At 41.9% G+C, this 21,039-nt stretch overlaps 1 protein-coding gene across 1 annotated transcript; it reads left to right on the forward strand.

Annotated features, from left to right (window-relative positions):
- The first annotated feature begins 18,364 nt into the window (after positions 1 to 18,364).
- cmss1 (cms1 ribosomal small subunit homolog) lies at positions 18,365 to 21,023 on the forward strand. The gene is made up of 9 exons (XM_077001434.1): positions 18,365 to 18,500; positions 18,965 to 19,068; positions 19,162 to 19,233; positions 19,507 to 19,639; positions 19,740 to 19,799; positions 19,939 to 20,041; positions 20,148 to 20,296; positions 20,396 to 20,484; positions 20,777 to 21,023. Exons 1-9 carry the CDS (start codon positions 18,452 to 18,454, stop codon positions 20,858 to 20,860), a joined length of 843 nt encoding a protein of 280 aa, XP_076857549.1. The 5' UTR covers positions 18,365 to 18,451; the 3' UTR covers positions 20,861 to 21,023.
- Positions 21,024 to 21,039: the final 16 nt, after the last annotated feature.

A 21,039-nucleotide genomic window follows, 5' to 3' on the forward strand; every position in this document is an offset into this window, starting at 1 on the left:
TAGCGTCAGTCACGGACTTTCTGGTCATTGGCAGGCCAGGTAGAAACTAGCAAATGGTTATAGTGAGAGTAGCGTTTCCAGACTGCAACCTACATTGGGTTACCTCCAGCCTGGAGCTGTTTCTGTTCCACCGGTGCAGTAAACACGCCACCCAGACTACTCAGCAGGTTTATTAGTCTCTCCGAGATTTACACTGGAGTTAGATAACAGCCCGTAATTTTTTCCTATACTGTATTTATTATGGGGATTATAGAGGTTTTATAATGTCAAGTAGCAAAGTTCTGCCACCAGTGTTGGCCTTAATAGGCACTTTAGAGAGCCAGAGGCCAACACAACCAAGGGGCTGCCCAGAGACCAGGCTTGTTTCTGGGCTTAGCTAACGAAGAGCGAACCTTTTGATCCAAGCCTTTGGTTGTCACTGCATAATGCCTGCCATAAGCCCAGCTTTGGGTCATCGAACTTGTGTTTGGAGAGTTTGTTATGCCATGAGTGTCTTTGCCATGTTTCTCTCAGGAACGTTTTAAAAACGTCACGTCGTCAACACTACCAGAAGAGGATGGTGGCCATGCTTACTAGCATGTCAAAAGTCAATTGCTTTTCTCCACAGCAAAGCCTGGAAGATGTAGCAGTGTGGTGCAGAGCCACCCTGTTCATCTCTGTCAATTCAAACAAACACAAAATTGCTGGTATAACTACGCATTGCCCCTCCTCTCACGGTTCAGGTACAGACATTATTCCTCGAAGAACGTTGCTTTTGCCAACTCCCCAGCTAAGCACAGGTGACAGCCTTCCCTGGCCTCCTCCCAGTTCACAGCACGCTAAAGTAAAGTCAGCCTCTACTCCATCACGCGAGTCAGGAGTGTTCATCCCAGGGTTCGTCCAGTTCTTCTCTCGCCTCTCACCGAGGGCAGGTGCATATGTGTTCGCACAGGTCTCAGGAACTGACTGGAGACGCGGCGAGGAACTGCCGGCAGGGACAGGAAGAGGGGAACGGGTGAAAAATGAGCCTCTCTGCAAAGACACTACCACCCTGCCAGCACACCACCCTGCTGTAAGCATGAGCACCCAAGCCACTGTGTGAGCCCCGCAGGCGACCTTCACCACGATCTCTCACACTCGCCGTGGAAAACGGCCGTCTATTCTCACATTACCTTAATAGTCGCTCGATTTAAGGGAGTTAACTGAAACAGAGTAACTATTTTGTATAATGTGCACATTAAAAAAAGAAGGCAGGGATGAGAAAGGAAACACAGACAGAGAACTGGTTGTTAAGATTTTGATCCCCTCACTCGGTTCACACTGGCTGCCGCCATATGGCCTGACTCGTATATCTGAATGTGGCCATGCAGGGAAGGTAAAAATCAACAGCTGCTCGAGCAAAAAACAGTGCAAAGACCCAGGCACTCATACTCTGATCAGGAAGGAGACGTCAGAGTCGCCCAGCTCAGACTGAAAGGGCTGCTTGTCCCCCGTGTGAGTGCATGGGAGGGGAGGGGGGGGGGGGGGGATCAAGGGACAGAGACAGAGGAAGAGGTCAGCTGACACTGAACCCCAGAGTGACTGTGATGTTACATTCTGAGCAAAACACTCGCAATAAGGGAAACTAAAGCTCTGTCGCTCCGTTTGGGTTTAATTCTGGGAGAGATGACGCACGCTAGTCTCCGTGCAAAGGCATGGACAGCGGCTCATTGTTGTCATGGAGATTTTCATCCTTACACACACACACACACACACACAACACAATCAAACACAAACACAAGCACACAAATCTGCTGCTATTTCCCACCCACAAATATTCTACCACCGCCTAGTCAGATGCTATACAAAGAAATAAGACTAGCTGGACCAGTACGGCAACTGCCCTTCAGATTTATTGGCACTCAAGAGTAAAAAGCACCATGAATAGGCCTTAGAATGTCGTTCTTTATCAGTTTGATCTTACACTGTAGATATGAAAGACGTCTAGCCCTTCTGTGAGGGAGGCTTGTTGAAAGAGAATAGTTCTTTGAAATAAAATCGCCAAACAATTTTTAGCTTTGTTTTAAAGTTAATCTGTTTTTAAGAAATAATAAATACTGTCAACAAAACACAAAAGGTGGGTTCTGACAAGAAAGAGTTGACTGGACCCTTAATTTGAAGTATGGTCAAAGATCTATGATGTTGGGGTGAAGTTTCCCCTAAAGGTCTATGGTGTTTAATTAGGAGTCATGGTACCATGAATTCCAGGAAAGACTGTCGAAAATCTGGATGCTTTCACAAAGAGGCTAAGATTGGGTCATGGCTGGATTCCAACAGGAGAGGAACTTGGAGCATACCTCCAACACAAAGTGCTTCACTGTCCCCTAAATGAAGCCTTGTCACTGGCCACTCCAGACTCCAGACCCAGACTGAAGGCTGTGGGGTGAGATGAACTGGACACTGCACAAGCTAACACTGAACATTTTGTATTAAGAAATTGTCTCAGATACCTTTATATGCGTCTCCCATCTCATTCCACATTATAAGTGTCATCTTGGCCAAGTAAAGGGCTCAATGCATTAAATGCAGGAATACTATTACCTGTGACATATTTTTGAACATTTTAAACATTTTTTTGCTGTTGGCAATAATTTTGAAGTACGAATGTAGCTAAAATATTGATATGTCTTTTCAACATATCTACTATATTTTTGGGTTTTTGAGAGATTACAACAAAAGGGAAAAAATGGTATTCAAATGATTAAATTATAAATTAATTACAATATAAAAATATTGTAATTAATGACATGACATGATGAAAATATGCATTTTATGGTCCTGAAAATAATAACATAAAATAGTTTAAACCCGTGCATAGGGAGCCCATCTAAATGAACCGTGTTTGTATGTGTCTCTGTGTGTATGAGACAGAAAGAATGTGGCAATTACCAGAAGAATGTCCTTCTGTGTTCAGTGGCTCCGCTCTCGCATGTAGAGGCTGCTAATTAAAAAATAATTAAGAAGGTGAGAAAAAAAAAATCAAACATTGTTTGTGAGCAAGTGCTGCATGCTGGGGGTGGGTGTAATTATGGGATGGTGTTGAGAGGGTCATGTCATCACCACGGTTACCTCTCATCATCAAATTACGCCCAATCGTTATCGGCAACTCGAAGAGAGCAGAGCCACTTTAGAATCAAAGAGAAATGAGCTGGGGGGGGGCTTTCGTTAGAAGGGTCATCTCAGAGGGGCCACCAATTATATACAATTAAACAGAAAGTGGGGGGGGGGGGGACACGACATTAACTCCTGTAGACTCCCTCCAACACACACTCACGCATGTGCAGTCGCTGTAGTTACCAGGCTATTCTGGGATGTAAGGGCAGCTGACGGCACACGGATCTCCTTCCCCATCGGCGTCGTACACAAGGGCCTGTGTAGGTGGCAGCGCCTGAATCACTGCTGACGACTCCAGCCGTGCAGACGGAGCGGCGTGACTTTCCCGAGGAAGAGGCGACTCGTTACTGCACATTAGGCAACAGGCCTGGTTCAAACAGACAGCCTCCATTGCTTGTAATATTAATCGAACATCTGGATGAAGGTTTAGTGTTATCTCTGCATAGCTGGTGTTTGGACACCCGGTGTTTGGATTTGGACGAGTGAGGGAGAGAGTGCGGAGTGAGGGACGGCAAGATTAATGCCTTTAATCTGCATTTAAATTGTGGGTCCTACTTTATTATGCATGTCACAAGAGCAGTGTGGTCTCAGTGAAAATATCAGCCCAGTGATGAAGAGGCAGGACAGGGAGCTCTAAATAGTGGATGCAAGATCAGTTTAAGAGTATGCATATTCTCTATCTCTCTCTCTCACACACACACACACACACTCACGCTCTCCTACTCTGTTACCATTTCTCTATCTCTCTCACACACACACACACACACACACTCCCTCTCATACACACACACACACACACACACACACACACACACACACACACTCTCTCTCTCACATACACACCCACACACACACACTCTCTCGCTCTCTCTCTCATACACACACGCACACACACACATAGGAGGAAAAAGTAACAGATCAAAATGTAATAAAAAGTACAAAATCATCAAATACAAGTTCTTGGAGCTTTCTGAAAAGCACTTTTGGGCTGGGCTGTTTTCAAAATGCTAATGTAATTCATTTATGACTTAAAGCCTCAAATAGGAACTGATGAAACAGCACCATGTCTGCCTCAGGTCTTGCTCATAGTTTAAGAACAGAGGACACACAAAATATCTCTACTGTACGTGTTAGTGGGGAGGTGAGGCCTTTGATTTTACAGTACTAAAGCAGGCTGCCAATGGCCGTACTACCAGAGCGGGATCAAAGTGAACTGCAAAATATTTCAAAATATTTCTAGTTATTTGTTCAAAAAGAATTTTAAGAATCATAAAAGTATCCTCACGTTTATGACTCCAACATTTCTACACATTGCAGAAATGTTTCTCAAACATGTCATTCCTCATATTGTACCTCAAAACTGTAACTCTCCACCAGACATTAATCCAGGATTAGACCAGTATTTTGGCCTGGAGAGGTCTCACTTTAAGAGCATGCTCAGAAATTGTTTTTTAATTACATGAGTTCAGCTAGTGTGGACTCTTTAACACATGGCACATCAAAACCTTGCTAATAATTACTGTTCATTAATTATAGAACAAATAATTACATCTCGAAGTATACCACAAATGGTGTGATTAAAGCAGACTAATTAATGAATTAATTGGTTTTATGTTAATTTGGTTTTCTGTGGGGCAGATGAATCTGTGGAGAATCATATGGGTTTTGACAGGGAACATGATGACAAGGTCGGTTTGATGAAGCACTCATTTAAATGATAATTCACTAATTCATCCTACACCTGCATTTTTATTTTCAGGTAGCTTTCAAGTGATGAACTCCCAGCACTACTGTGGTGTAACTGAGGAGTGATGAGAAATTTGTCAAATATAACTTTGTTATTTCCTTCCAGGCTGCAGCACAAGAAGACACTGGCACACAATGCTGCCAATCACACAGGTTCCTTCAGTGTGTAGTAAACAGGACCAATCAGGTGCCAGTCAGTCTCACAGTGTCACTGTGAAATTGCATTGGATTCGGATGACATGGCGGAAAATGAAAAATCAAGATTGTCTCTCATGTATTTCGCTTGTCATTGTGGTTTCTTTAATACATTTTTTATTCAAGGAAAATGATTACAGGTTGTCTGAACATACAGTTCCTGAGCTAATAGGTCCGATTTAAACAGTTCATATGCAATTAATTAAAGTACCACAAAGAATTGCACTTAATAAGTAACTGCAATAAATAATGTTAATGTAGAGAAGTCCCCACTAATACCGCATGCCTGTATCATCAGGCTGAAGGTTAGACCCATTTTTCTGCATCTCATCACAGATCAGATACACATGCGCGCACACACACACACAAACTATACACAATGCATCGCCTATTGCTTTTACTAAACACATTAATTGACAGGCTAGGGTGTAATTGTCCCAAGTTACTGAGGAGGAACACAGAAAGAGGCGTGACAAATCAGCTGTCACTCAGAGCTCTGCTCACACGGACTGTTCCAGAAGACTGGCTGGTCACAATCAGAGAGTGCTATAATGCCCATTTAACATTCAAATAATGCCCATCTAATAGCAGTCTATATTCTAGTTCAAAAGGCACATTTATCATGTGTGTTAAGCCCAGAGAATAGGCCAGCTAAATGAAGGATTTGTCATTTGAATAGCAGCCATCATATTAAGAGTAATGAAGTGAATCGAGTCTCTGTTCACTGCTGAAATATTGAGAATTGCCATACAAACGAGTTTGCACTGCATATATAATGAAAGGCTGACTCCTACAAACAGCCCCAGTTACAGGTTACTGAGCTGTTAAATGTCACATGGAAAGTAAAAGTAAAATATTAAAATTTATAAGAAACTTCTTTCACAGTTGCGAAAATATCCAGCCATTACAAATCAAACTGTCAACTCCTGGAACAAGCATATATAAGACTCTGAGTAGTGTTCAGGGGTTCATGCTTCATCCCTCACTGACTTCCTCTTAACCAGCAGGTAAATCACACTTTATTAAATTAATATCATAAAATAATGCATGAATTCAAGTGTTACGATGCTAAATGTTAAATATAAAAGGTCGGATTTTATGCATGATTCTCTTAAAAGTCTTGTTTAGCAACACACAAACCAAACAACAGCACCCAAGCTCTTTGAAACATTCATGAATATTTAATCATGAGTGCAATCATTCTGTTGCATAAGACTTCAGACTAAACATGTTAAGTGGAATTGCGCTTGACATGGAAATGAGGTGATGGTGTCATGCAAAGTGTGGTATGATAACATTTCTGGAGTAGTTTTGTATAACCGGAAAGGAAATGAGGTCACCATTTTTGGACCACAGAGGTGACAAATTCAGCACAAATGTATCTACAGCACAAGGGTGAGGTCATACAGTACGTCCCAACAGATGACACCGTCATTCCAATCGAGGAGTAATTGTGATGTCATAATGTCTGAGGAGGGGCTGCGATTGCTACTTTGACAGAGGATGATGTAAAAATGCATCGCATCAGTGTAACGAACACATACACGGCGTCTACACAAGGTCTGTTATGTAACGGTGTCTTTGAAAGAAATAATACAATCTGTGAGGGTTCAGTGAGGTATTCGTTGAATGTTAGGAATCTCATCTCTAAGAACAGACAGTGGGAGGTTTCGCAGTGTCAAATGGTGTCATCTCTGTTTGTACCGGAGCCATGCTATTGAATCCCCCTTCTAAAGCACCATGCTGAGACATCCTTGAGCCCCCAAGCTCCTGGCGACTGTCCTTCACACACCTTCCTGCTCTTTTCTTCTGCAGAGCCTTCTTTACCTCCTTTCAACCGGGCCTTGTGTCATTTCTGTTCACTCCTCGGCATGCGGTTAGGGGATATGTCCCAGAAACAGCACCAGATAGCCTGCCCTCCCTCTCTCCTGCGTGTGCTCATTTATCCCTCAGAGCAGTTCTGGGTGGACACCTCCAAAATAACTCTGTGCTGAAGGGCGTTTGTCTGCATCTGTCCTCCCGGACCTCGTCGCCTTCCTAATATCCTTGCCCAGATGAAATGACTGGGCCACCTTTCTGTGAGATTAATATAGAAATTAAATTAACTTTGGATTTCAAATAACGGGCCCAAAGAGAGTTAAGGAATCATATGCTCCTCTAGTGATAAGTACGTAAACTTTCACACCTCCCTCTGACTTCAGAGATGAATCAGTGACTGCTGGCAAACCAGGTTCACAAAGTATCTGAAGGCAAGCGCAAGCCTCATCCACAATGCACTTAATAAGACACCTTTATAGACACCCTTATATCCTTAACAATTTAACATTTGCTTGCAGCCATTATAGGCACACAGTCTGACCCCGGGAAGAGGTGGCGACCTCATTAAAGCTATGCCTTTTGGGATATCTGACGCATTAAATCTGTACTTCTTTGTTAAGCAATTAGGTTCCTGTCCCACAAGGTATGTCGCTACAAGCTTCATATGTGTGATTTCAACCGAAAAATATAGAAAGGTAAGCAGAACGTTCTCTCTGTCATCACAAAACCATTCACACTGCAGAGAGCACAAACTGATACATGCTTATTTAGCTCTTTTTATTAGGGATTTATGAGCAAATGAGACTATTTTTTGTTGTTTGCTCTATTTTTTGTTTGCTCTGTGAGAACCTACAAACTCAGCTCTGAAACTTTCCAAGCCATGCACCAATTAAGACAGCTGAAGTATTAAAAATTTAAACACAAAGCATTAAATTAACTCAATATAAAAACCACAAAAAAACCCCCAAAAACAAAACAGAATTAAAATCTCCTCACAGGCTCCTTCACAAAGATATTTCACCAAATATACGATATACTCCATTTAATGGAGGTAATGAGATGTTGAAGTAGAGTGCTAATGACACCAGCTGAGCACATCAGGCTGTGATAATGGGAAAAGTTTAGAGACTTGAGGAGCTACGCTCCAAAACGTAGAGCAAACTTTGCCACCTTATACACAAATAATCCGGTTTAAAACGTAGCTGTGGATTCTACAATCAGTCTGAAGTGTGGGGGCAGAGGCTGTGGCAAAGCAAACCCAGGCGGTAGTCGGGTGTAAATTGAACGAGCGAACTCATATTAATAAGAGGTGCAGTGGGTAGGTAAACATGAGCTCTGGGCCAAGTGGCCTCTCTGAGGGTTGACTTCACTCCTGCACTCAGTGCCAAAATGTCTGACGCCATAGTCTCAGTTAATAGAATATTCTGGAAGATGCTGGGTATGTCAGGACGCATTAGCCGAACCATAGATCTGTTGTTGTGGAAACAAGAGCGGCAAAGCCTGTGGGACATGACCTCGAACGCCTGTAACGATGGCTGTACATGGCCGACGGGTGACCCTTGACCTCCACGTAGTACCTTTCATCCCAATTAGAACCACTCAGGAGCATCAAAGTGAGCAGATTAGACATTACAGAGCATGGCACAGTGAAAGCACGAACACACATATACGCACACACAGTCACAAAACATGGGTTTTAATTAAGAAAGGTTAACATTTTTGTCCCCTTGTACTTAATTCTACAATTATGAACAGATGTTATCCACAGCTGAAAGGGCTTTCTGCTCCTCCGTCCCCTCCCTTAGTAAAAGAGTATGATGACAGTATGGCACCACACTCGCTCGCAGGAGTGTGGGGATTACAGGGGAGAGTGCGGCACTGATCACTGTAGTAAACCTCAGGCAAGCATATCTCAGGTTCACCATACAACACCGCACCCTCCTGCCTCACGTCAGTGCTAGGCACGTAGCCTCTACCCTCAAGACATGCTTCATTACACAAAGTTCACTGCACACTAATGACAAACATTTTTAACAAACCTCTAATCAGAGTCAACAACTCGTAATTACCTTTATTAAATTCATTTAGTCTTTTAGCTGCACTTCTGTTTCTTGAGCAACCCACAGAGTTCTCAAGAAGGTTAATTTAGAGATAAAGATTTGTGTGTGTGTGTGTGTGTGTGTGTGTGTGTGTGTGTGTGTGTGTGTGTGTGTGTGTGTGTGTGTGTGTATGTGTGTGTGTGGTAAAAATGAAAGGGCACAGTCCCAGAAAGGCCATCTATTGTCATAGAGCTTCATAATGAATTATAGGGCATGTGATGCAATGTCACATCCCTTACATTAACAATAATAAGCCGGCTGGGTGGCATTCCATTGGTTTAACGCAAAGGAATCCATCACTAACACGTGCCAACATCATCTTTGTGTGCCAGTCTACAGCATGTTCTGACGTCTTTGGCTACTAAGAGATAAATTGCTATGTAAGTCTCGAGCCGAATAGAAAGATGAGCTCCCTTTCAGTGATGAAAAAATAAAAATGTGCTTTGTGTTTGCACAATACCTATTATTTGGTCTGACACTTTTACAGAGTAGGCTTCACCAGAGTCAATATTTATATCACACACCCCTTTCTCAAGAATGTCCCAGTACACTGATTATACAGAAGTGACATATAGACAGGTGCACGTCTAAACAACCAATGCATTCTCGATTATATAAATGTATTGCTTTTCAAACCTAGTGAGGAAGATTTGGCAAAGCATGCATTAATATTACAAACGTACTTCTCAGCAACCCATTATCGATAACGTACAAAGGACCGTGAAGGAATACGAGGATGTGTGAAAAAACACCCCCCTCCCCCCATCTCAATCATTTATGTAACAATCTGAATGAACACAGAGAATCTAGTTCATTCTCTTCTGCCCTATTTCTCTTTTGCGCTCCTCATCAATAATGCAGCAGGTATCGAAGCTGCCTAGAGCAGGAATGGAGAATTTAAGTTTCCCCCGTTCCTCTGACTGCACTTATGTAACAGACTCGGGCTCCGCTGTGAGTTTATACACTCACCAGTGAACCGTGTGTAGTCTTCTGGTCAAACGACTGACCGTGCTGAGGACATTACACGTTAGGTAGGGAAGTACGATTAATGAAACTTTAACAGAACCTTCTATATGAAGGGATTGGCTGGTATTTTTTAAGCCTCTTGGTGATGAGTGAGTCACTGACAGGAATAACTTAACGAGCAGCACGTTTTGCTCGGGGTTGCTGGTGTTGTGGCGTGAACCGATGCAGCGTTGCATTTGGAATCGGTTTGAGGGGAAGGTTGTGAGACCTAATAAAAAATAAAAAAAAAGATGATGTGGTTTAATCAAAGGCGTATTTTGACCGGGGTGGGGGGGGGTGATGCGATAGAGAGAGGAAGAGATGAGAGTGAGCAGAACGAGAGATAGGAGGGAGGAGAAAGAGAGAGAGGAAGACGTCGGGAGAGGTAATGATGAAGCATATTGTCGCAAAGCCTGCCTTCTCCAGATGAGCAGCTCTGTGATATGTATGAGAGAGGCTTCTCCTGTGAGTCTCACTGTTATTTTGGGACAAAAATTATTATTTTTTTGGTTTTGTTCTATAAATTGATGCCCCAAATGAGGGATAAGGATGAAAATGATAAAACATCTAGAACGTCATGCAACGTGACTCATCATACAATGCTACTTTAACTAAAACTCAGCTACACATAGGAGACAATCATGATACAACATATCCATCATCTTAATGGCACAGTACGAGTGGGTCAACACGACGAGCACGGATCACCACACACACACAAAATGTCTTCCATAACATTATGACAAATTGGGATAAATTAATCACTTGTCAATTGTATCGTTATTACGGATTCCATTGATTTATGGTTTTGATGGTCTTTTGTCATCATGTAATACAGGAGTCTAGAACGTTCTCTGTGTTGGAGTTAATTATGGGAGTTGGTCTGAGTGGCCTAGATCATTCGCTTTTCTGCAGTGTGAGCTGGTCCTGCAGTTGTGCAGGAGAGAGAAGGGAATAAAATTAAGCTTATTTATGCTCCAGACTGCAGCAAAGGCAAAAGAGAGGACTGTTATTGATAGGCTTTTCTTAGCCAAATGAACATTAAAGGGCATGTGTGTGTGTGTGCGTGTGTGCGTGTGTGTGTGTGTGTGTGTGTGTGAGAGAGAGAGAGAGAGAGAGAGAGAGTGTGTTTCACATTAAGGGATATTATGGTTCCATTATAGAAGTTTTGTATAGTGACATAGATCATGATAAATCAGTCCTGTGAAGACACGATGGACTACAGCAACAGTGACTTGATTGACCTCTCTTTCTCTCTATCTCTCTCACACACACACACACACACACACACACACACACACACACACACACACACACACACAAAATATCTGACCTCTGGACACCATTGTGATAGACTAACATTTCAAAAACAGAAAACAGGAAATATACAAACGTACAGATAAATGCACTATTTATATATTTGAATGCATGCATTAGTGATGGGGGGCTAACAGAGATCAGCAGATGGCCATTGTTCCGAAGATCTCCTCTTTTAGTGCCGAGGTGCAGTTGTGTTATGAATGTGTTCCTCTGTATAATCTATCAGTGCTATGCTTAAACAGCAGCATGTCTCCGAGGGGGCCAGCAGTGTGTCAGGATGACGAATGCAGACTTTTAGTGCTCATCAAGTAACGCTAATGCTCTCCAAAAAGAGCTTAGACACTGCTCCCCGCTGCCCTGCCCTCTCACACACACTCTTTAGTCATCTAAACTTACAGTACGCCGTTTTGTATGTTTGTGTGTTGTTTTCTCATTATGCTTCTGGTTCTATGGACGGGCTCACCTACCTATTAACTCTAGTATCCCATGTTCTGCTGTTCTATGTTGTGGTTGTTGGTTTATTCTTTTTTTCTCTCTCTCAGAAGACGCAGTTTCAATTACTGGTCACATGCTTTGCGTAAACAACAATATATTTGCACCAGTGAGTGGTGTACCGCTGTCATGTTGTTTTAGTGTGTTCCATAGGGTACTTTTAAAAGAGATCCTCTGTAAGACACATTTACATGCCATACTTATTAATAAAAGGCCAGCTGTATTAAGGAAAATCTACGGTTTGTATGTGAAAAGAGTCACAGCCAGGCAGCTGGCCAGTGCGAATAGTTTGTTTGTTTATTTACAGATGCACAGAAGATTAAAACCACATCCAAGTTATTGTAGCACTGTGGCCAATGACAGTGAACTAGTGAGGCAACTGAGAGATGTTGAGGATTGATTTTTGAGTCAGGAAAGAATAGTGCACTACTGGCTGTGTATAGTCATACAGCCACTGTCTCTGTTTGTCTCTGATCTTCGTTTTGTGTGACGTGTGTGTGATGGGTATGATGTGTGTGTGTGTGTATTTGTAGCACAGAGGGGAAAGTGGGTCACATCTAGTTCCTGTGTTCAAGACTAAGTCCAGAGTGGTTATGTGCACTTACATGCTGACACACACACACACACACACACACACACACACACACACACACACACACACACAACTACTTTATAAAAAAATAAAAAATACATGACAAATACTTGACGTAATCCTCCAAAGAGAGCAAACTTTTCATTGTTTCAAATAGACAAACATGAAATGGCTCCATTGAGAATTAGTGCTGTAGTTTAGCAATAGGAAAACGCTTTTCCTCAGACTTCAATCTGCGGCTGAGTGCATAGCAGAGAGGCCTGTTTACCGACCAGAGCAGCGCGGTATCCCGGTCATATTCGTTCTGTTGAGCCCAGATATTGCTGAGCAATCCGAAGCGTAAACCCCATCTGAAGGGCTGAGAACAACGCACCGTACACTGTAGTGAATCAGTACACCAGAGTAAATGGTCCATTTTGGTAATGCCCTGTTTCTAACCAAGCAGACAGACCGGTAACAATGCTTTTAGAGCTGTGTTGTTTCTTTGTGTACTTTCACAGTACCGAGTACTCCACTGGCTTCACCTACCTGGTATGCATCGGAAGTAACTCAGATTTGAGAAGACTAGCTAAACTTAGAGTTGCTAAGAGAGCAACGTACACAAATGGGTTTCCCATTCTCGTGCATTTCAGTGAGTGCCTGCGTCTGGGCTCTGTGGACCGAACCCGGCCCTGGGGGCGTGGTCAGAGGGCGTGGCCAAACGCCCAACTAGCAATCTGATGGCTGGACATATTAAACACTAATCTAAATGAAGATTAACGTTCTCGGGACTGTTGGGGGGCCGATTACGTGCGCGGTGTGTGATTGTGTGTTTACGTGTGCATGTGTGTGTCTCAGCACCAGCATATCAGTGTGTGCTAATGAACCATTGGGTGTGCGGCGGCAGGCCAGAAGTGACACACACTCGGTGAGTAAGCTGTTTATTGATTGCAACATATAATGCAGTATTGATAAAAGCCGGGTTCACTCAGAGGCCTGTAATGCAGCACAAGGAATTGCGGCGAAAGAGAAGCAATGGGAACTCACTGCATCTGGGGGAAAGTGGGACTCGGCATATTTTATTGAACGGAGCTTGGGATGCTCGGGAGAATCTCCACGGGCCGAGAAAAAGAAACCGAGAGAGAAGGAAGAACAGGGGAGGAGAACGAGAGAGAAAGAAGGAAGAACAGGGGAGGAGAGAGAGAGAGAGAGAGAGAGAGAGAGAAGTATAAAAAGAGAACACTTTGTTCTGTGTCATTCTTCTGGCCTCGTTTGTCTAAATTGAAAGAAAACATGAAAACAATACAGATAATGAGATAGAAGCAATACTTCCCGTGAGATGGAATGTCATTATGTTTTCAACCCCCCCCCGTCGCCCCATTAGTATAGTTCCTCACTAATAATGTCCGGCCCGCTTCTATTCAGCCTCAAGGCCCATATGGTGGAAGTCTGTGTCTTCATATTTACCACTGTGACCACTCACTCCAGCAAGCATATGTAACCGTGGGTGGATCATTAATGTATGAGCAACACACAAGACAAAGCATTAAAGCCCGCAGGGTTGCTGCGATTAAGTACTGTACCTAATCTCTGAGCACAGCACAAGAATCACATCACCCAACATACCGGGCGTACTTCTGGGGATAGTGTGAGATGTCCAGAGGTCTGGTAAATAATGTATGTGTTTAAAGCCTGTTAGCTGCACCCGGTTGGCATGAAGGTGAGATGCATAAATGATTTATTGAGAAGTGTCAAAACAGCCCTTAATACTTCATCCCCAGCTCTGTAGTACCAATGCACACCAATATAGGGGTCATTGTACAGTAGTGGTGCATGTATACACACACACACACACACACACTCACAACACCACTCACACCTACAGATGTATAATTTATATGTGCATATTTTATGCAGAATGGATTGAGATTCATGGCGAAAGATTGGTTCTCTAAAATCTACAGAGATTTAATATTAATGTAGTTTTTTTTTTTTTAATAATAGTGTTTTGAGCAGAAAGTAGACTAAATACACCCCACAGGTCTGCTGAGAGCAATGACTATTAAAACCAAAGTCAAAGCAAAATGTATTTATGGGTTTCAGTATTACTATAGAAATCACACCCATGGTAACGACAATGGAAAATCAGTGTCTAGCTATTCTCTATCTCCCTCATAGACACTCGGGGGGCGTGGGTAGGATCCCATGCCACCACAGCAGGGGTAAATTACCCATAATCAGGGCGTCAGGGTGGATGGGTCCATCGGAACCTAACGCTTACACCCCATCATCAGTACTTCTATGTCAACCAGTCCCTTACAGGCACACAAACGGAGCAAATTGCCATCATTTGAGCTCCCACACAGTCTATATTATGGAGGTGTGTGTGTGTGTGTGTGTGTGTGTGTGTGTGTGTGTGTGTGTGTGTGTGTGTGTGTGTGTGTGTGTGTGTGTGTGTGTGTGTGTGTGTGTGTGTGTGTGTGTTACAGCACACACAGCCTCACTATAATTTCATGAATTAGTATCTAGGGAGAAGATCGATGCATAGACCTATAAATACACTTAAGAGATCAGAGAGAGAGAGAGAGAGAGAGAGAGCCAAACATAAATACGTACTATGTGTGGCCACTTTTTTTTTTTTTTTTTAAACCAATTAAGATTAAGAAACTAAGATGAGGTCATAAAGGAGAAAAGGTGGACTGAATTAAAGAGGAGTGGAGACAAACTAACCTTAATGTTAGAGCAGGTCCATCCCTACATGGCTATACTGTAATATATGATATTGCCTGTATAGATAATAGACTGGATAATAAGACATTATTACTGAGTTAAAATGTCAATTTTAGCCAATCACTTGGCTTTTCTGCAATATGCATTCTTTGAACCTCTCCAGCCAGTAAAATCCAACCTATTCTTTGGTTTCATTATTGTGCCATGCAGCAGTAAGACAAGCAAAATGAAAAATATACTATTTAAGGATTATCGGTTGAATTTGAATCACCTCTGATGCCTGATTTTAACTACGTTCTTTAACTAAGTCTATAAAAGTTTTAAACATCCATATTTTTCTATGAGGAATAACTGAGAAAATGGATAGGTATGTAATGCCTAGATATGTCTGTAAGCAAAATTCTTCTAATAACCATAATTATCTTCTCTGTGCTTTTATGATACTTGCCAGATAAAAATAAAATCTGTAACCGTCAGGTGTACAATAACTTGATGCCGCTGTGCAACTTATATTGTAATATCACTTCACATACCTCAGTGATTTGCAAACAAAAGTGAAATGTTGACAAATTTTGATTAATACTGAGATTGATTCAACTGCATGATCAGCTATGTAGTGGGATCACAGACTGTATTTCTGCTCTAGGAGTTAGATACATAGAGCAAACACACTATGGTCAGTCCATCTTATTTATAATTCTATTTGCCCACAGGTTTTCTGTAATGCTGTGTGTCACGCATCATGCACTAACATGTGATGCATAATGATAAATTATTTACTGCTGACATGTCTTCTATATGTTAAAACATTCACTATGTTTTAAGAGAAAAAAGTAAATAAAAAATAAAGTCTAATGGGAGGGGCTAGTGGAGAGGTGGGTGGAGCTCCAATAACAGTCTGATAAATCCTTTGCATTGGGAGACAGTGTGAACAAGATTTTTACCATTGATTGGATTCATTCATTGACTGGTAGTCAGAAGAGATTCACGATTATGACTTATGACTTTTTGTGGCTAGAAGCAGGATCCAATTTTCAATCCCAGGTTGCATACCACCAAGATGATTTTATGTCACATGCACAGAGAAATGATACTGAACAAACAAAGAACTAATCAGCTTTTGCCCAGTGGCATGTGAGACTGGGACCCTGCACGTTGTGGAGCAGACATGTCTTACATTTTAGGGGAATTTAACGCGTGCACCCACTGCACCATCAATCATACACTGCCTTTAGGGCCGTTGAGACTTTATTCAGTTGGTTCTTCATATTCTAACGTTTCTATTGTTTAAGTTTCACACCCTTTCTCCCACTGATTCGCACAGGGAGTTTTTTTTTCCAAATTGCTTCTGTTAAAACTGCCGAACCTGTAATGAACCAACTGGCCTAACCAAGTTATATTTATTTAGATTTACATACTGATAGACGTCGTCTGTCTGGTCTTCTTGTCATGCTATCCTTTACTCATCCCATCTTCCATGGACTAATTTGACCGTATCGATTTGCTGTCAGATGATGTAGAGATGAAAGATAGAATGAGGATCAGATAGAATCCAATAGAATTTTTCTTTCATTCCTCCATTTTCCTCATCGACAGGCATTGATCTGACCTCTTCGCCCATTATTAAGCCAGATCCCAGACCAAACAAGTTTTAAATGAACCATCGGTTAGCATTAGGATAGTGCTAAAGATCCCCACAGCTGTGACCTACTGATCCCACTATCTCTGCTTTCACGCCCCTCCCACTTCTGAATTCTTCCATTTACCTACCAATATAGCTACCAATATACACTGAGGTCATAGTTACAGTAACAGTCACTACTGTCTTTACTTATTTTCAACCTGTATTTCATCTATCTATTCCCCATCAACGTGAGTGGAGTGACTTGTGTGTTGATTGTGGTGCTGCAAATCTCTTGGCTACCAAGTTTTTAAATGATCCTGCTGTACCAATTCTACAAAGCAATATCAACACATTTATATTCCATTTCAGAGCATGTTGCCATTGTATATGCTCTTTGGATAACTAAAGAGATCCGTGAAAATAGACAACAAAGGAAGAGGAAAGGAGAACCTTCCTATTTCCTCATATCACGGACCCAGGGTGGGAATGAATAATGAAGTTAAGTCATTTGAAGACTGAAATGGGCAGAGCCAGATAGCAAAAACCCCATCACACCTTGGCCTTCAGTTCACAAAAGGGCCCAGCGTGAGTGTCATGGTGAGTCACTGGGTTTCAAGGCATAGTCTATTTCTCAGAAGTGTCTCAGAAGAAGCATCTCAGTAAAGTGTATTAGTGATGCACACAGTTTACATATTTACGTATTCACTGTCTTTAAATGTGCTTGAATATTATAGCTAAGGGCAGATTAAGACCAGAGCTCAATCTTGGAGTTCCAAGGCCTCCAGGAACAAGGTTAGGGTCTCTAGCTGCTTTGCATAGTTTAGAGGGGAACGCAGATGCTGTGAAAATGAAATTACCAGGTATGTCTTTGTAGAATCATTAAAAACCCATGTTTCATTTAAAAAAGCCTTCAAGTGAGATGTGTGCCACTGAAAGGGGGAAGCATAAGCCCTGAATAAGCCATCAAGCTGTTAGTTGAAGGGAAATCAAGAGATTTTTAATTCATGCGGGTGATGAATAAGTAATTGGATAGGGACAGTAAAAGAGGGCATTACAGATGGGGGGAGGGAGTTATCCATCCCTCATCGAGATGACAGACACAAAACCATGGAAAAGAAAGTCTGGGTAATACACACAAAGTCTCTGTCACACACACTCACGCACACACACACACGCACACAAACAAGCCTTTAAGTCAGAACTGAAATGCAATGCCCTGACACAGAATAATCCAGTTATTGATGCAGAGTTGAGTGTTATTGCCGCTGCGGCAACGCCTCAAGAAGACAGCGCCACCCAGTGGTAGAAGGTTGAACTGTGTGGCTATAGATTTCAATGACTTTACATTATTTTAATAATCTATCTATCTCTGCTTGATGCTTAGGTACTGATATAGGACCTACAACACAACATTACAACACATTTTTAATATCTCTATACATATATACATAAGCACTATTTCATTGCATTAATGCCATCATTATGTCACATTCAGATTCAGTATCAATATCAAAATAATTTTTTACCGTTTGTCGGCAAATTCCTTACACGTTTGAAAACATAAAAAGTGCTTCCCAAGCTAACAGAAATGATTTATAATACTATTTTTTTTCTCTGGTTTGTAGACGCATTCGGCCCTATATTCGGGTGGTGTGGTTTCGGTTCTGTCTCATCACGAATTTAGGATTGTGAAACCCAAGCATAAACTTGCATGCAACGATGGGAGACGATTTAGGAGACGAGTGGTGGACCCAGGGCGAAGATTCAGGTATTTATTTATTTATTATGGGCACAAAATCTAACCGGTTGACATCTGCAACATACAGATGTGATATGTAGTGTTATGTGTATACTAGTAGAGGGCTTGGTGTAGTACTTGGATTTGCGTAGCTGTGATTAGCCAGTAAGTAGCTAGCATAGCTAATTGGCGTTATCTAGCTAGTTGAGGACATTTGTAATGTTTCTTTTTCTTTATAAACAAACTGAAGTTAGCTCTTTCGAGATTCTTGCGTTCATGCAAGTTTCAGAGCGGAATCGTTTGTGCTTGTATTGTTTTCGCCGTTTTTCTACATCTCCACGCGACTCATTACTCGACACGTGCGTTGTTTCCTCGAACGGCATCATGGGGGTTGTAGTTTGATTTGTAATACCTACTCAAATGAATATGATTGAGATCATTATTTTCAGGCGTATTGCTGTACCTGTGATTGAGAATTTTATTGTTTCTGCCAGCCGTGTCAAATGTACAGGAAGATGCACAGCCAGAAGCAAAAGAGCTCACGGAACACAAAGCTAAGAAAAGAAAACTTGCGTCGCCGAAACTAGACAAAGTCAAGGTAATTAAACTGGCGTTAAATGTTATTTGTAGGGGAATGGGCTATAATAAAATGCATTAGCCTACTACAATCAGTTTGCCGTGTTGTGTACAGAAAGAGTGCTTCATTACAAAAGAAAAAACTGAAGGAGAAGAAGAAACGAAGAAGTCCAGGAGAAGGAAAAAGGTGAAGTTTACCTGTCTTGGCTATCTTGATGTGCTAAGTATTGTGGTACTTACAACTTGCAACAGTAATTACAGTAACAGCCTTCATACCTGTGTTGGAAGGTAGCCTTTATTTATATATTTTGTGTATGTATTGAATTATATCACCACTTTTCTCCTGTGTTAAGCATTTAACAAAAATGCAGTACATGCTGGCTACATCTCTTCTTATAATGTGTTAATGCAATGATTAAACCATCATTAGTAAAAGCGGTGCATCCATCCCTCTTTGTAGAAGAAGACCATCACGGATGTCTTGGCAAGTTCAGAGCCTGCACCAGGCTCTCCAGCTGAACTGAGGAGCCTCCTGCAGTCTGTTTTTGGGGCAACGCGGTCCGTTATTGAACAGGAAGAGCTTGTTCTACCAGGTCAGTCACCATCAACCTCGGGAGTCTAAATACAGCTACTTGTTTCATTTCTGAAAATATTCCTGCGTAATAATTTTTAGCTGCACATTTTCCCTTTCAGAGTCGTGCTTCCTGACATGTAATGACCTCTCGCACAGCTTGTCCTCCTACCTCAAAGAAGGTGTGTAACACACAGTTTGTTTACAAGAATACACAGTTGAGAAATCTGATCTCACAGACACTCCCAGAAGCAGGATTTCTGTCAGCTTTAAAAAATGTATTGGTTTGTTTCTTTGACTTTTTTTTTTGGTCTTGTTTAGTTTGTCCCAAGTGGTCTAAAGTACAGAAACAACACACACAGGCCAGTTCAGTTTTACTGCTCATCATATGTGGCTCTGCCCTGCGAACTATCGAACTCATCAAGTGAGTAATGACTTCCCTTCTGCCTGCTTTAGGAAGTTTTTTTTTTTTGGGGGGGGGGGGGGGGGGGTTACGTGTGTGCTGTTAACGACGTTCTCCTTGTTTTAAGGCAGCTAACCACATTCAAGGGAGAGGCTAAAGTGTTAAAGCTCTTTGCCAGACACATCAAAGTAGAGGAACAGCTGAAACTCCTCAGTAAAGGTGTGACCCACATAGGCGTGGGGACACCGGGCAGGGTGAACGTCCTCATACAGAAAGGTCAGTAAACACCGTTTTCATAAGGAAGCATTTGCTTTAAATTCCATCATTTTGCAATTGTACTAATTTATCCTCTGTTTAACGTTTGACCTCTGTTAGAGGGTTTGCATCTACAGGCACTGAGATATCTTGTAGTTGACTGGAACTACAGAGACCAGAAACAAAGGAAAATGATGGATGTACCAGAGGTACCAAACACATGCTTTTATTGTCAGTGTTTAAATGCACCATTGGAGAGGGAAGGGGGGGGGATTTGAGATTCACATAGATCAAATTATCATCAAGAATATGCATTTAATATCGCATGAGAAATAAAAATACAAATGGCTGTGCAGTACCATGGAATAAAATGGGGTGCGATGCCAAAACAAGTCATGAAGGAATTAAGGCTTGACTGGCAGCAGGTGCCATATTAAACCCTGAAATAGTAACCGTGATATGAGATGGTTCATCTTCCAAGCCCTCTGCTCTGTATTGCAGGTGAAGGGAGAATTTGTGAGGCTGATGGAGACTGGTATCATTAAGAAGTGCCAAGAAGGAGCTGTTAAAATTGGGTTGTTCTAAATGAGCGCTGTTAATCATGTCTGCCTCCAACTGCTCTTCCAAAAATGCACCTTTTGATCTGGTGGTGTTTTTTTTTTTTTTTTTTTTTTGTACTTTTAATTTTATTAAAAGGTTTGTTGTATATTTTAGTACTCTGTTAAAAGCCAGCCATGTCTGTTCCAAAGGACACACTTCACTCT

This window comes from Brachyhypopomus gauderio, chromosome 4, assembly GCF_052324685.1.
Source record: "Brachyhypopomus gauderio isolate BG-103 chromosome 4, BGAUD_0.2, whole genome shotgun sequence".
Classification (NCBI taxonomy): Eukaryota; Metazoa; Chordata; class Actinopteri; order Gymnotiformes; family Hypopomidae; genus Brachyhypopomus; species Brachyhypopomus gauderio.